The following is a 17,404-nucleotide window of genomic DNA, read 5'->3' as shown; positions in this document are numbered from 1 at the left end:
GCACCACACAACATATGCTATTGTAACTTTTGTCATTCATTATCTCATAAACATCTTTTCCTATCAATAAATATAGATCTATATTATAATATTTAATGGCTGTAAATTTTGTACATTTTCAGTCGTGAAAATATCATAGAGGTTTTTTTGGAAAGGAGAACTGCACTGAAGAAATTACAGAAACAGAGAAGGCATATAAAGTTAAAATTTTAGAGCTAACTAAAAAATAAATTAAGATGAAATTATACCAGAAAACTTGATAATAATAGTTATTATTATTCTATTGTTATTATCATTCTATTAACAGTTCTATTATTCTATTGCTTTCCCCCTAAATAAAAATCCTTAACTCAATTAGAGAGTACCTTACTTTAATCTGAGGCAACCTGATCAGCTGAAATACAATGTTTCTGATACAGGGACCCATGAGGAAGTGAACGTTCTAAGTCCCTCATAGCCAAGAAAAAAAAGAAAAAATACATATATGTATAGCAAGAATCATCACAGACTCTCTTCAGAAAAAGAATGATTTCAGGTAATGGAAGAAAGACTTTGGTTCTTGACACCTATATTTCCTTTTCAACAGATTAGAGCAGATTTAGCAATAAACACTTATAAGTAGATTAGGAGCTAAAATGCCATTAAATATAAGAAGCTGTATCTTTGGAAACCTGAAACACTTTTCAGTTCCTAAAAAAGCTTTTTCACAGTTACCTAGTGGTGAGAATTGATTGAGCTGTATCCATGAAGCAATAAATAAGACTGAAGTAATCAGTCAAAAAGGAAAGTCCTAATTTGTCTTGCTGAAGAAAGAGAACATATTGGATTTTCCTCATTCCAGGTCCTTTTAAAAATAAATAAATAAGTAAACTTCCTGTGGTAAGAGCTGATAAAGCACCACACCAAATTTCTTTCTCCTCACAGAATGCAGCAGGAGATGGTAACCATCTCTGAAATACTGTGGAATTCCCTCAATCAATACATTTTAAAACTAGAATTGAATGGTGAATTTTAGAGAGTATAATGCACAATCGTTTGGCAGGAAAAAATGCAGCTGCTGACAAAGGAGGAGGAGGAAGAAGTGTAGTGGGGGGCAGTGGGCGGGGCAGTGATGGAGGTACAGGAGGAGGTGGAGAAGGAGGAGAAGAAAAGGGAGCAGAAATGGAAGAGAAAGATTACTTTTCTTTTAGGGCTATTAGACACACTATTTTTTCACTGCTAACTGAATGACTCTTTACATGCTCTCCTTTTGGCTTCTGACCCAACCACGCCCTGACCAAGCACAACATAACACTACTTCACTCAGCCATTTCAGCCATTTTTACCTGAGAGTTGAAAATTTTAAATGTATTAGTAGTCACTATTCTAAAAGGGGACTGTAGCATAAATTAAATAAGTAGAAGCTCAAAGAAATGTTACATTTCAGAGAGTCCATATTTTAGAGGAAAATATGAAAAACAACATAAGTTCTGGTCTCTGTCACCAGTTTGTTATCCGAATTTGAACATATCACTTAACTTCTGTCATTTCTGTTTTATAAAGACAATCCAGTTTCTAGCTAGTATGAGGGTAAAATGAGATAAATCTGTATTAAAAGTGTTATACAAATATGAGAGTTAACAAATATTTGCTGAGCAGCTCCTATATGCTAGGTACTAAGGATCACTTTAACAGCTAACCATGGTTTGTTTCACTACAATGTAGACTCCAATGAATCACTCATCTGATAACTTTTATCAATACCACCAAACAGCCAAGCTCTCAGCCAGATGAAGCATGCCTCAAAGCTATCTGCAGTCCATTTCACCAGGAGTGGGGGTTTGGCAAAAGAGTCAGTTCCGAGACTGCCTCAATTTCTGATCTTCTCATGGTAGTAGAGAAGGCAGGGGAATTCATTTCAGATTTGGTTACAACCAACAGAGACATGACAACATGCGTGAAGTCTCGAAACCCTCCGTGGATCCACTAGATGAAATGGTTCATATCTTCTCACATTCCACCAATAATTCTACTAAAGAGTCCACATGTTAGAAATCAAAACCCCACTTTTATCTAGGGTATGTATATGTTATTGGTTATAGTACTGGTATTATTAGTAACAAGTACGCCTGCAACAGTTTAGTAACGATTAGGAAAAGCCAATATACCAGCTAGAAGACTTCCATATACCACATATTGAAAATAACTGCTCTAAGTTTTTAGAATTGGTACAATCTAGAGTGAGGATACATGTTCTACCTATATACATAGGGACCACAATATGGGGTTAAGGCTTCATGTGGTGAACAAATCTAAACTTTATTTCAAGATTACTATATGCCACAACACTCCATTCAAAGAGGAGTTCTATCTCTGGTCTTGATCTTATTAAAACTATGAAAATAATATAAATACTATATTCTCAACTAGAAACTAAGTATTTCAAAAGTTAAAGTTTTGTGACAAGATAACCTAATTAGACAGGTTCTTTTGGAGAAAAGAATTATGTGTTCTGAAATAGAACAGATTTTTAACTGGTTAATATGAAGAAAACAAAGTTGGAAGCTCCCCATACTATCTTCATCATTTCGTTCTATATAAATAAGTATTCTACCTACTGATGGACCTTATAGAAGCACAGGAAACAAACTAAGAGATAATGCAGCAGCAATAAAAAAAAACTCATTTTGTTTCAATAACTACCTAGATATAGTTTAATGTGGGTTTTATGAATAAACAAAGGTACATACTTTTAAAAATCACAAATAAGGATGATGGGAACTGTAGACATATTTCAGACTATGATTATTGCTGCACTGTATCCCCCTGATTAGCTGCAAAGATTAAAAGTCTTTTTATTTTGTCATAGAACACCTTACTCTTCAAATCACATCTGATCTTGTAATACTGAAATTTAAGATCTCTAATGTCAAACTTTACAATCTACAACTATAAAATCATCACTACTCATTTCATAGAAAAAAGATTGCAAACCTTCTCTATTTTTCATATCAGCCAGCATTGCCTTCAAAAAATTTTAGCTCTTATTTCATACCTTTACAAAATCTAAATAGTCGGCATTGGTTCTTTCTCCACCAAGTCTAACAGGAACTAGAATAATAACAGCTTTGTCATCTGTATTATCAGAGGCCATGGAAGTGCACTGTTTATCAATTACATCAGAACTGTAAACTGAGAAAAACACAATTAATATGTATTAAATTTTATAAAAATGATTTTCAGAAACATTTGTACCCTAATTTCCCCCCCACAATGGCCAGTCATATGATCTCTGACATCACTAACGAGGTCTCAACGAGTTAAAAAATACCTACCTCATTTATGCATTCAATAGATATTTATCAAATAACTACTATATGGCACTGGGTCCTCAGCAGTGAGCAAAATGGAGAAAAACCCCTGCCCTCACAAGGCATACCATCTAACAGGGAAGTAGACAATAAATAAGTAAAACATAATATATGTCAGATGATGATAGGTGCTTTCAAGAAAAACAAGGGAGAAAAAGATGAATAAGAAATGTAGAGAAGGGGTGCAATTTAAAATAAGGTGGTAGGGAAGTCAAGACTCAAAGAAAGAAAGAAACCAAGAAATGCAGATACCTGGGGGGAAGAGATTCCACATAGAAAGATCAGCAAGTGCAAATGTCTTAAAGCAGAAGCATTGCCAGCTTGTTCCAGGAACAAGAGAGCAGTGCCTCTGCAGGGAAGTGAGCAAGGAGTACAATAGTAGAAAATGAAGTTAGGAGATAAAGTTACAGATGGGGAGAGAACGAAGACAGATTGTGGGAAATCTTAAAAGCCATTAATAAAGAATTCAGTCTTTACTTTGAGTGAGATGGGAAGCCGCTGAAGAGTTTTTTAGGAAAGGAATGTCCTGCTCTGATTTATACTTTACCAGTCTGGTTCCTGTGTTAACAGACTGCAGAGGGCAAGGGCTGAAGCATAGAGAAGTTAGAAAGCCACTGCAGGAACCCAGCAAGAGATGATGGTGGCTTGAACAAAGGCAGTATTGTCAAGATATGGAACGGTCATGGGATGATCATGTGCAGGTGGTGAAAACTGATCAGTTGAAAATGAAGAACTCCTTAATACATTAAATGTAAGATGTGAGAGGAAAAAAGGAGTCATAGATGATTTGAGTGGTTTTCATATAAGCAAACAGAGTAGGCGGGCTGCCATTTACAAAGACATAGAAGACTGTAGGAAGGGAAAATATAGAAAGGAGGAGTGGGAATTCAGTTTCAGACATGCCAAGTTTGAGATATCTATTAGACATGCAAGCAGGGAGGATAAGTAGGCAGGTAAGGACATAAAAGCCTGCATTTGGGGACAGGTCTGGGATGGAGCTATAAATTTGGGAACTGACAGGACCCAGACGGTACTGTAAAGCTATGAGACTGGGTAAATCCAAATCTGTATACACAGAAAAAAAAGTTGAGATCTAAAGACGTAGCACAACACACCAAGTACTTTAGAGATAGGGGGATAAGGAAGAATCCATGCAGGAGACCGTGAAGGAGCAGACACATGGTAAAAGGAAAACCTGAAGAGCAGCGTTCTGGAAACTAAGTAAACAAAACATTACAAGGAGTGGGGGAGAAGTCAACAGTGTCAAATGCTGCTGACAGATTGTGAGGAAAAGACTGAGAAGTGACAACTGGATTTAGTGAGATTAAATTATTGACAAGAGTAGTTTTGGTAGAGTGATGGGTATGAGAGCCTAAGTGGATAGTTCAAGAGAAAATGGGTGGAGTTGGTAGAAGCAAATACAGACAAAACTTTATTTTGTTTTGTTCAACAAAAAACATAGTTTTATTCAAAACTTACTTTACACCCATACTCCCTGTCAGCAAACTCTTTTACTCTTCCACAGTTAGCTGATTAACAAATTCTGCCACTGCTGTCTCAGTTCTTCCCTAAATTCCAAATTGAGATTATGAGCTGTCATAGTCTCCTGTTCACCTGCTTCCCTATCCCCCATAGTCAGTCTAAACCGAAGCCACAAAAATGGAAAAACAGTTCTTTCCATGTTTCAATTCTGTCATCTTATTTTTGCTAAACTACTCAGTAAAGCCTTCTAATTATAAACCTTTAAATTCTCTCACTTTTCTGAGGCAGTGCACACATGACCATCCCTATCTTCCACTTTCCACTAGCAATAGTATTTCCACTAGCATATACAACAAGTTCTTCCTTATCAAATGCTTCTTATCCTTCAGTCTAATTCAACACACAGTGATTGACGGCCAACTATTTATTGAAGTTTTCTATGCCAGAGAAATATAAAAGCAAATAAGATCCTTACTTCACAGTGTCTGGCTCAACTGTTTTGGTATTTTTCCTCCACTTTCAACATATGTAAGGGCTATGAAATAATCCAATTCCATAACACAGGCTCACTACAGCAGTGATTGCCAACCAAATGGTTCTGGTACCTTTCCCCTACCCCTGCTACCTTAATAATCATTGATCTACCAAGGAGATACAGATAAGCACAAGGTGATATTAAAAGTGAATTAAAAGCACAATATTTAATAGAGGTATTTCCAAAATGTTACAGAACACAGAATAATAAACTAATTCTACCTGATGGGAGTTGGTAAAGGCTTCACCAAAGGTGTACCTTCGAGCGTGTTCATAAAGAATGAGTAAGAGTTAACAAAAGGCATTTTAACAATAAGGGGCATTCTAAGCAGAGGCAATAATATCAGCAAAGACATGGAAAAAAGATAATGATAGTATGCCCAAGGAATGGCTTGCAGGTTGATGGTTCTTTGGTGTATCAGCATGGAAGACAGTGTTGAGAGGTGATGCTGGAAATGTAGGTCAAGACAAATGGTGAAGAACTTCATGTGCTTTACATGCTACAATAACTTGAGACTAGAGTTAACAGACGGTCATTGGTTTTAAATTAAGGGACACGATCAATTTCTTTTGATCAGATGAATGAGAAAAAGAAAAGAAAGGGAAATCAAGTTAAAGTCCAAGTTCGAGATAAGGGTCTGATCTAAATCAATGAGAGTGAAGAAGAGAGAACAGATTTCAGATGCATCTTTTTAAGTATAATTTGTTAAGCTTTGGTTGACTAACTAGATATAAGCAACGAAAAAAGAGTCAAGAATAAGTACACACGCATGTGGACATGATACTATTAGTGAAGAGAATATAGAAAGGAAGAAAGGAGTGGTGTAGAGGGGAATGACAGGTTTACTCTTAAACACGCTGAATTTGAAGTGTTTGTAGAACATCCAGATGGAAATATTTGAAGGACAGCAGAAAATACGAGTTACCTCATATTAACACAAGTAGCACTAGAAATGCAGTTTTAGAAGTCCTAATATATAGAGCACAGTCTTAACTACTTAAAGGCATGGAAAAATATGCAATCACAAAGGAAGAGAATACAGAATGAGAGGAAGAGAAAATGAATAGAAAGTGAAGCTTTTAAAAACACTAATGAAGATGGTGTTTGTTTTTAAAAACACTAATGAAGATGTGTGGAGGGGAATTATTAATAGACTCTGGCTTCACCTAGTTCCTAACCTCACAATCTATCAAAATGCACTACAGTAATATAAACTCTCCCTTTAGAATTTTAAACGTCAGTGTTCAAAATTTTAAGATCTACTTCAAATTACACAAACCACTTAGATATTGAGTAGCTTTGTGTTCTTTAATTAACTAACAATACGTAACGCATAAGACCAAGGCTGATTGATATCAATAAAAGCACAAAAGGCAAATTCATAAATTATTTAATGATTACTTGTTTAAGCACATTCTCTGGCTTAATTAGAACTCTTAACACAGTACATTTTACTTGTAAGATTTCCTACCTGATAAATACAGTACCTGCAAAATTCACACACTCATCTGAAAACTTAAAACTTTCATGTTCATATGGCTATAATCATGGCTTATCAGTCTTTCTTAAAAATCCAATTAACCTTAACAAAAGGCCGAACAAAATGCACGTGTATTTGGTAACGATTATATCCACACTATAAACACTAGTCAGTCACCAGGGTAATCTCAAGCATTTTGTAAATACCCTTATATTAAACATAACTGAAGTATATTTAACTTTCCCCAAACATTAACATATTTTATCCTCTTAACAGTATTTCAGTAAAAAATAAACAACATGAGGTGGTTTACTTTGAAGGCACTTTTATTTTATTAGGAAATTAAGGTCACTATTTTATCCCCAATAGAGTTTCAAAATTACTATAGATACTGGTCATTAAACAGAATACCCATAACAATAAAACAAAGCAACATTCTGGACAATAGCTGCATCATGATCAGATGATTTACTGAAGGACTAGTGAGAAACAAATCAAACAGAGAATTTTCCTTCCTTGAAACACATCCCCAATGAGATGAGACATGGCAGACATGCACCCCAAGTATATACCTATGTTAAATTTTCCCACCTATCTTTTTTAAGTAGTCATTTTAAATATTGAAAATTTCCTTAAGAACTTATTTTAATATTGCAACTAATAATTCATAGTATATATTCAATCAAGAAATATTTAATCAGTGCCTATACAGGGTGCAATGTAGGAACAAAAATGTGTAAAACATGGTCTCTACTTTCATCATTTACAGTATAATTGGGATAAGCTGTAAGCTAAATACTTATGAAAAATCTAATTATAAATGGTACTGGGAAAACTGGACAGCCGCATGCAAAAGAATAAAATTGGACCACTATCTTATACCATACACAATAATTAAATCAAAATCGATCATCAAAGATTTGAACACAAGACCTGAACTGAAACCACAAACTCCTAGAAGAAAACAGGCGGAAAGCTCCTTGACATTGGTCTTGGTGATAATTTTTTCAATTTGACACCACAAGGCAACATAAGCAAAAATAAACAAATGAGAATACATCAAACTAAAAAGCTTCTGTACAGCAAAGGAAACCATCAACAAAATAGAAAGGTAACTTACCAAATAGAAGAAAATATTTGCAATCATATATCTGATAAGGGGTTAATATCCAAACTATACAAAGATCTCACATAATTCAACATCAAAAAAACAAATAATCCAATTAAAAAAATGGGCAGAAGATCTGAAGAGACATTTTTCCAAAGAAGCCATACAAATGGCCAACAGGTACATGAAAAGGTGCTCAACATCACTAATCATCAGAGAAATGCAAATCAAACCACGAGATATCATCTCACACCTGCTAGAATGGTTACTATCAAAAAGACAAGAAACAACAAATGTTGTTGAAGATATGGAGCAAAGGGAACCCTTGTGCACTGTTGTTGAGAATGTAAGTTGGTGCAACCACTAAGGAAAACAGTACAGTGGTTCCTCAAAAAATTAAAAATAGAACTACAATGTGATCCAGCAATTCAACTTCTGGGTATTTATCTGAAGAAAATGAAACCACTATCTCAAAAAGATAAATGCACCCCTTTAATCACTGCAGCATTATTTATAATAGCCAAAATATGGAAACAACCTAAGTGCCCATCAATGGATAATGGATAAAGAAAATGTGGTATGTATATACAGTGGAATATTATTTAACCATAAAAAAGAATGAAATCTTGCCATCTGTGACAACATGGATAGACCCTGAGGGCGTTATGCTAAGTGAAATAAGTCAGACAGAGAAAGACACATACTGTATGATCTCACTTATATGTGGACTCTAAAAAGCAGAACAAAATGAATAAACAAAACACCAAGCTCACAGATACACAGAACAGACTGATGACTGGCAGAAGTGGGATGGGGGGACACAATGGGTGAAGGGCGTGAAAACTGCCAGCTATAAGATAAATAAGTCATAAGGATATAACGTACAGCATGGGGATGGGCACTATAGTTAATAATACTGTATTGTATATCTGAAAGTTCTCATCACAAGAAAAAAAATTTTCTAACTATGTATGGTGACGGATGCTAACTAGACTAATTATGGTGATCATTCACAATATATACAAATATTGAATCATTATGTTATACATCTGAAACTAATATAATGTTATATATCAATTATACCTAAATTTTTAAAAAGGTCTGACCAAATAAATGGATAAAAAGTAGAATTATATAATACATTCCTCACCTGTACAGTCTTGCGCAACATAAATAGTTATTCCTTGTAAATCTGGGTGTCTTGCTTCTTCAACTGCTTTTCTAAGAAAATAACAAGCATTATCCTTTAAAATCCTAACTAACATTTCCAGTTAATAACAAACGATTTAATTTAAGGGAAAAGAAAGCCATCATTTTCTTGACTTTCCTATTTACCCTATAGTGTCTGCTTTCAAAACTATCATCTGAATGGTATCAAAAATCAAGTCAATTTTTTCAAAGTAGAATATTACACTAAATTACTCAAAAAACATTAAAACATAAGTTTAAAAAACATATTTTAAAATTCTTGGGTATAAAGGTGTGAACCCCACCCTGCCCCCCAAAAAAGAATTTCTCTCAAACTCACCTGGCTATATTAAATGCTTTCTACCCAGTGGTATTACAATATGCTTCAAGGTTTACTTCATATTAACTTACATTACTGACTAGCAAAGTATGATTGTCCTCTGGTACAGTTATGAAAGATTTTTTCTTTTCTTTAAACAATAGCATGACTTTTTTCCTTCATTCAAAAACCTACATGACCTGAACAAATGAATTTCCCACTTTCAAGTCTTAGAATTCTATAAGTAAAACTGCAAATTGAAAAATATTTCCAAGTGGGTATAATATTCTCAATGGTGCACATGAAGTGAAAAAAAATCACAACAATATATGTAAAAGGAAATTACACAAATTATGGAAAAATACTTTTATTTAACTGTATCTTTATAATTTTTTAACTTAACATGCCTTATTATGCATGTTTGTATGTGCTAATATAAAAGAGGGATGGGGAAACTATGGCCTATAGTCCAAGCATGACCTGTGGCCTGTTTTTGTACAGCCTGCAAGCTAAGAATGGTTTTTACAGTTTTCAACGACTGTAAAACAAAAAAAGAAAAAAAGAGCAAAATGAGCAATAGAGCCCTTATATAGCCTGCAAAGCCTAAACTATTTACCATTAGGCCTTTTACAGAAAAAGTGTTCTGATCCCTGGGATACAGAACATAACATCTTGAAGAGTAGAAACCATGCTTTTATGATTATGTTTTTATGTATGTCATACCAAGCTGGACTTGACATTATTAACAATCCATTTAATAATATTAGGCAACTACTTTTTCAACTATAAGCATCTGACCTATAAAATATAAAAGCCTGTTAATAAGCAAAAAAAACATTTGTACTAATTTGGATTTTGTATATTATTCTAAATAGACTAAATTTACTATAACATGCTGTACTTGGATGACAATATTAATGATTTAGTTAATAATAATAGTGGGACACAATAAATATGACAACTTTTTAAAAAACTTAAGTAGCATCCAAATAATTGGCACATAAAAAGCTGAGGTATAGTGAAATCTGACTTTCGACTTTTTTCTAACTACTCTGAATGTCACAGACACTTTATTTTACTATGATATAATTATAATATTAATAGTCCCATACATTTACAATTCACAAGAATTTGATGTGTGAAAAGAAATGCTGAAAACATCAATTTTAGCTCTTGACATTTCATTACACTATCAGTACATTACAGCCCCCAGATTACACTATTAAAAAGAAAAACTATAATGTTATTATGCATGTTCCAAGGTTGAAAGAGTTGTTAGTTTTTAGAACATTTCAATAAGGTAGTCTAATGAAAACCTGGTTAGAAAGAGACCTTGGATATCTATACCTATGAGCAAAAGAAGAAAAATTTGTCAGTAGATAAATGTAACTAGAGACACAATATGTCTTGTTTTTTCCCTAACAGTAAATGAAAGCTACTTTATGAATATTCTCATACAGTTAGACTTTAAAAGTTCCAATAATATATATACACTGCAAAAATCACTATCTCTGAGCCTGAGGACCTCTGTCACAAGATGAAAGATTTTAAAACAATTTTACCTTAAAATGTGAGCAACCACAGCTGGTCCATACCAATCTCCAGCTTTTTTCCCAGACTTCTTTCCATATTCTATTAGTTGATGTAAACCAAAGAGAGCCAAGGGGGAATCACCAAACCAAGAGATGATTTTCCTGTGATAAATTTCATTTTGCATTTCACGATCATCAGAATATCTCCCGATTGTTTCCTTCAGAGAAATTGTTGGGGTTTTGAGTTCTCTTTCCGCTGAAAGCGATGCTTCGAATGATGCAGTAAATTTTTTTACAGTGTTGGAAGTCCATGATTCAGAGTCTGAATTTTCAATGTTCAAAGCATCAGGCCAGGTCCAAGCTATAGCAGTTCCAAAGCAAGGTGTTCAGATCTTTTAAATAGTTAGACGTTAACAATTCTACTAAAATAAGCATGTAGCATTTAAAGTCCTATGGGTTACTAAACTAAAATAGCAAAGTCAGAAATAGGCAAATTTATAGTGATAGAAAGTAGATTAATGGTTGCTATTGGGAATGACTGCTAATGGGTATGAGGTTTCTTTGGGGGAAGATGAAAATCCTAAAATTAGATTATGGGGATAATTGTAGAACTCTGTAAATAAACTAAAAACCACTGAATTGTTGTTCACTTTAAATGAGTGAAATTATGGTATGTTGATTATATCTAAATAAAGTTGTGTAAAAAAAATAATAAACGTACAAGCAGAGGAAACATGCCAATATACCAATGATGTTTACTTTTGAGTTGAAATATTATTCTCCGGACTTTTCTGTAGTTTCTAAAATTTTTTGAATGGGGATATATTACATATAATCAGGAAAAAATTACCGTAATGAAAGAGAAAAAATAGTAAACTTAGGTACAAATGGACAATTCTGGAATATGTTTTTCTTTCTTTTCTTTTTTTTTTTTTTTTGCGGTACGTGGGCCTCTCACTGTTGTGGCCTCTCCCGTTGCAGAGCACAGGCTCCGGACGCGAAGGCTCAGCGGCCACGGCTCACGGGCCTAGCTGCTCCGCGGCATGTGGGATCTTCCCGGACCGGGGCACGAACCCATGTCCCCTGCATCGGCAGGCAGACTCTCAACCACTGTGCCACCAGGGAAGCCCCCTTCTTTTCTTTTTTTTGACAGTGTTAAGGTGGAATAAAGACTTTTGTATTCCATTACCAGTATTGCTCACCAGACATCCAGTCTTGACTACCCAAAGGCACAATAAACATATTCAACTAACAATCATAGTATTTATGAGAGTTTAACTTCAGAAAGTGGATTTTGTTTTGGTTATACGTTAAAATAGAAGTTTGACCTGGAAGTTTAATATTTCTTTACAAGGTGCTTTTTTTCTCATACAGTCTTTCAAAATAACTTTATTATTTAGGGAGTAACATCAATTCTCTAGTAAATGAAGTTAATAAATGAAGTCATTAGAGATCAAAGATCCCCCCCCAAATCAATTATATCACTACCTCACTGTTTTCAATAACACAACAGTCCCCAAACATTCATATAATTTCAAGCTAACAAAATGAGTCACAGATTCAGAGACCTAGTCAGAAGTGTGAAAAGTATTCCAATTCTTATCCATGATTGCATGAGACTATAAATAAATCATCCCAGAAAAAGCTGAAAAATTCCTTTTCCTTGCAATATCCACACTGCTCTTGAATAAACATTCTCTCCAAATGATCTCATCAATAATCCCTACAGAAAGGTTATTAAATATTTGCCATGCATTGCAGAAAATTGTCTGACACTTAAAAAAATATAACGACAGTAATAACCAGATATGATAGCCTAAAATGGTAAACTAAAATCCTCCTACAAATGTACACATTATATAAAAATGAACTAACAGAACTGGTAAGAAAGGTGGCACATTGGAAAACATAGATATATGTAAGTTAGTATCAATGACATTTCTGAGAGTCTAAAAGTCTAAGCATGATGACCTTATTAAATTGACCCTAATCAATTTAACTGATTATAATCACATTTATAAAGATAAAAATAATTTTAAAGCATAAAACTGTAAAATTTCTTAAGATTTAAATAATGTAAAAACATTAACTGCTCAATAATTTTCTGCTCAAAGTCACTGCTGTTGACCTGCCCAGAATTTACTGAACTGGAGATAATCTAGAGTTCAATCAAAAAGAACTAAATGATAACAGCAACAAAAAATCCAAAGACTACTAAAATTTGAACTTAATTAATTCATAGTGGCAGTCATGAATAATACTTATGTTTAACCTGTATGTTTGAAACATAATAATACTTATGTTTAACCTGTATGTTTGAAATGGCCCAGTCCAACAAAGATGTTACATGGTAGATTAGTTACAACTTTAGAAGACATAGGGGACTCAGGAAATTAACACCAGGGAATTTTATTCAGTTTGCAAGCTAGAGTTCAAATTTAAAAAACAGTAACAATAACAAACCCCCCTAAAACCAGAGATTTGATTTACCTCTACCAAGGAAGTGTAGTACGAGTCCTTGAGCCAACAGCATCTGGCCAGTTCTTAGTGTACAGCCCCAACCACAGTCCGTTGTCAAAGCTGAGCCTTCTATTGGAGGAAACTCTTCCCTGTAGGTAAGCCATATTCTTGAAATGAAGTCTTTACGAAATTCTTCTACACTTCCCGCAATCACATGATCTTCTATTGTACATCCTGAGCTTACAGGTAACAGTTCATTTTCATCTACAAAATAAAAATATAAACTATACTCTAAATAAATGCAAAGAAATGTCAATAATGGTACTATATTCCCATTACTCTCGATATGGAGCACAGCACAATCTTTCTAATTCTTTTTTTTCAATTAAAATGAAGATAAGTCTCATATTCTGCCTATTCAGGCTGTTATGAAAATCAAATGAGAATGAATGCTGAAATGTTCTGTATACTCTGGTGCTAACTAATATAAGGTATTATCAGTACTACTGTTGTTAATAATAATACCCTATGTTCCGAATATAATCAACTCTCTTATGAGGACGTAATATAAAAATATATTTTCTTATTGCCTCATTTGGCTCAGGATATAGATATTAGTGCTCTCTAAAATGAGATTTGCAAATAAAATATCGTGATTTGTCAATATGTAAAAATGTATGTAATCACATAACTAGTTCTTAAAATCAAATAAAATGTGCACATTGTATTTATTGTCATGAATATTTATACTCAAATTATAAAATCAAAACTAACAAGCTAAACAGTAAGAATATAAAATTCTTAAATATATTCGTATCCTTTCATGTTGAAGTATATACTTTTTTAAATTGTTGTGGCCCACATATGTCATTTTTAAAGACTTTTCCAAATTGATTATCTCCTATGCAATTTCTATGTGAAAACTATGGTCACTATTTGCCCAATAATTTACAAAAGACTAGTGCTCAAAAGGAACTAACATTTCTTGATTCTTCCAGACAGAAAGTCTTAGTCATCTTTTCAACCTCAGCATGAAGCACAGTGCCTAGCACAAATAGATCCTAATAAATGTAGGCTGGTTTGGGTGGGTGGATGCATAGGGAGATAAATCTGCCCATAACTCTCAATTCCAAGGAGTTTAATTTCTAATGCCCTTCTAAAGGATGTTAAAGCAGTTTTATCATGCTTTTATTCCTCATCTTTCCTGCACCTATCCCTTTTCAAGCTCATTCTGAAAAAAATTACAATCACCCAAACTTCGTAATATTCAGCTTAATGGAGCTAAGTTGTAGCATATAGTGTCAGTGGTAATTAAAAGAATACATGCCAGGGAGACGTTCAAGATGGCGGAGGAGTAAGATGTGGAGATCACCTTCCTCCCCACAAATACATCAAAAATACATCTACATGTGGAACAACTCCTACAGAACACCTATTGAACGCTGGCAGAAGACCTCAGACTTCCCAAAAGGCAAGAAAATCCCCACGTACCTGGGAAGGGCAAAAGAAAAAAGAAAACACAGAGACAAAAGAATAGGGACAGGACCTGCCCCTCTGGGAGGGAGCTGTGAAGGAGGAAAGGTTTCCCCACACTAGGAAGCCCCTTCACTGGTGGAGACGGTGGTGGGGGGGGGGGTGACGTTGGGGGAAGCTTCAGAGCCACGGAGGAGAGCGCAGCAACAGGGGTGCAGAGGTCAAAGTGGAGAGATTCCCTCACAGAGGATCACTGCCGACCAGCAGTCACCAGCCCGAGAGGTTTGTCTGCTCAACCACCGGGGCAGGTGGAGGCTGGGAGCTGAGGCTCGGGCTTCAGTTGGATCCCAGGGAGAGGACTGGGGTTGGCTGCGAGAAGACAGCCTGAAGGGGGCCAGTGCACCACAGCTAGCTGGGAGGGAGTCCGGGAAAAAGTCTGGACCTGCTGAAGAGACAAGAGACCATTGTTTCGGGGTGCATGAGGAGAGAGGACTCCTTTCCTCTGTGCCCACAGAAGGCAAAGTACCACCTAAGTGAGCTCCAGAGATGGGAGCAAGCTGCGGCTATCAGCTTGGACCCCAGAGATGGGCACGGAATGCTAACGCTGTCGCCGCTGCCACCAAAAATCCTGTGTGCAAGCACAGGTCACTACCCACGCCCCCCCCCACCGGGAGCCTGTGCAGCCAGCCACTGCCAGGGTCCCAAGATCCAAGGACAACTTCCCAGGGAGAACACACGGTGTGCCTCAGGCTGTTGCAATGTCATGCCAGCCTGTGCCGCCGCAGGCTCGCCCCGCATTCCAATTATGACTATTGTACCCTCTTTCTCCCTGGCCTGAGTGAGCAAGAGACCCCTTATCAGTCACTGCTTTAACCCCCTCTTGTCTGGGCAGGGAACAGATGCTTGAGGGTGACATACACACAGAGGTGGGGACAAAACCACAGCTGAACCCCAGAAGCTGTGCGAACAAAGAAGAGAAAGGGAAATTTCTCTGTGCAGCCTCAGGAGCAGCAGATTAAATCCCCACAATCAAGCAGAAGAACCCTGCATCTGTGAAATACCTGAATAGATAACGAATGTTCTCAAAATTGAGGCAGTGGACTTTGGGAGCAACTGTAGACTTGGTGTTTGCTTTCTGCATCTGATTTGTTTCTGGTTTTTACGTTTCTCTCAGTTTAGTTTTTAGTGCTTGTTATCATTGGTTAATTCGTTTATTGGTTTAGTTGCTCTCTTCTTTTTTAAATTTCTTATTTATTGATTTTCCCCCCTTGTTTCCCTTTTTGTGAGTGTGTGTGCATATGTTTCATTGTGTGGTTTTGTCTGTTTAGGTTTGCTTTTACCATTTGTCCTAGGGTTCTGACTGTTCTTTGTTAATTATTATTTTTTTTTCTTTTTCTTTTTTTTTTTAACAGCTGTGTTGGGTCTTCGTTTCTATGCAAGGGCTTTCTATAGTTGCGGCAAGTGGGGGCCACTCTTCATCGTGGTGCGCGGGCCTCTCACTATCGCAGCCTCTCTTGTTGCAGAGCACAGGCTCCAGACGCGCAGGCTCGGTAATTGTGGCTCATGGGCCCAGCTGCTCGGCGGCATGTGGGATCCTCCCAGACCAGGGCTCGAACCCTTGTCCCCTGCATCAGCAGGCAGACTTCCAACCACTGAGCCACCAAGGAAGCCCCTATTATTTCTTTTTATGAGTGTGTGTGTGTGTGTGTGTGTGTGCGCGCGTTACTTTGTGTGATTTTGTCTAGTTTTGCTTTTACCATTTGGTTTGGGATTCTATCTGGTTTCTTCCCCCCCCCCTTTTTTTTCTTCCTTTTCTTCCAAGCCATGGGGCTGGCAGGGTCTTGGTGCTCCAGCCGGATGTCAGGCCTGAGCCTCCAAGGTGGGAGAGCCAAGTCCACAACACTGGACCACCAGAGACCTCCCAGCCCCACGTAATATCAACTGGTGAGAGCTCTCCGTCTCAACGCTAAGACCCAGATCTACCCAATGGCCAGCAAACTCCAGTGCTGGACACCCCATGCCAAACAACTAGTAAGACAAAAAAACAACCAAACGCATAAGCATAAGGGCTGCCTAAACTCATACTAAGTTCACAGACATGCCAAAACACACCACCAGACACAGCCCTGCCCACCAGAAGATCCAGGCCCACCTACCAGAACCCAGGCACCAGTCCCCTCCACCAGGAAGCTTACACAACACACTGAACCAACCTCACCCATTGGGGGCAGACACCAAAAACAAAAGGAACAAAGAACCCAAAGAGTGTGAAGAGGAGACCCCAAACACAGTAAGTTAAACAAAATGAGAAGACAGAAATATGCAGCAGATGAAGGAGCAAGGTAAAAACCCACCAGACCAAACAAATGAAGAGGAAACAGGCAGTCTAACTGAAAAAGAATTCAGAATAATGATAGTAAAGATGAGCCAAAATCTTGGATATAGAATGGAGAAAATATAAGAAACGTTTAACAAGG

At 36.4% G+C, this 17,404-nt stretch overlaps 1 protein-coding gene across 1 annotated transcript in view; it reads right to left on the bottom strand.

Moving 5' to 3' along the window:
- The window catches only part of ATG4C (autophagy related 4C cysteine peptidase), a 93,320-nt gene that overhangs the window by 26,554 nt on the left and 49,362 nt on the right, over positions 1–17,404 (bottom strand). The window contains exons 4-7 of the mRNA XM_069541125.1: positions 13,485–13,718; positions 11,025–11,355; positions 9,106–9,176; positions 3,035–3,171 (exon numbers count right to left, since the gene is read on the bottom strand). Of these exons, the coding sequence (XP_069397226.1) occupies positions 3,035–3,171; positions 9,106–9,176; positions 11,025–11,355; positions 13,485–13,718 (773 nt within the window). The remainder of the gene's footprint in view (positions 1–3,034; positions 3,172–9,105; positions 9,177–11,024; positions 11,356–13,484; positions 13,719–17,404) is intronic.

The sequence above is a fragment of the Delphinus delphis genome, chromosome 1, assembly GCF_949987515.2.
Source record: "Delphinus delphis chromosome 1, mDelDel1.2, whole genome shotgun sequence".
Taxonomy (NCBI): domain Eukaryota; kingdom Metazoa; phylum Chordata; class Mammalia; order Artiodactyla; family Delphinidae; genus Delphinus; species Delphinus delphis.
This window is presented reverse-complemented; position numbering and strand designations above follow the sequence as displayed.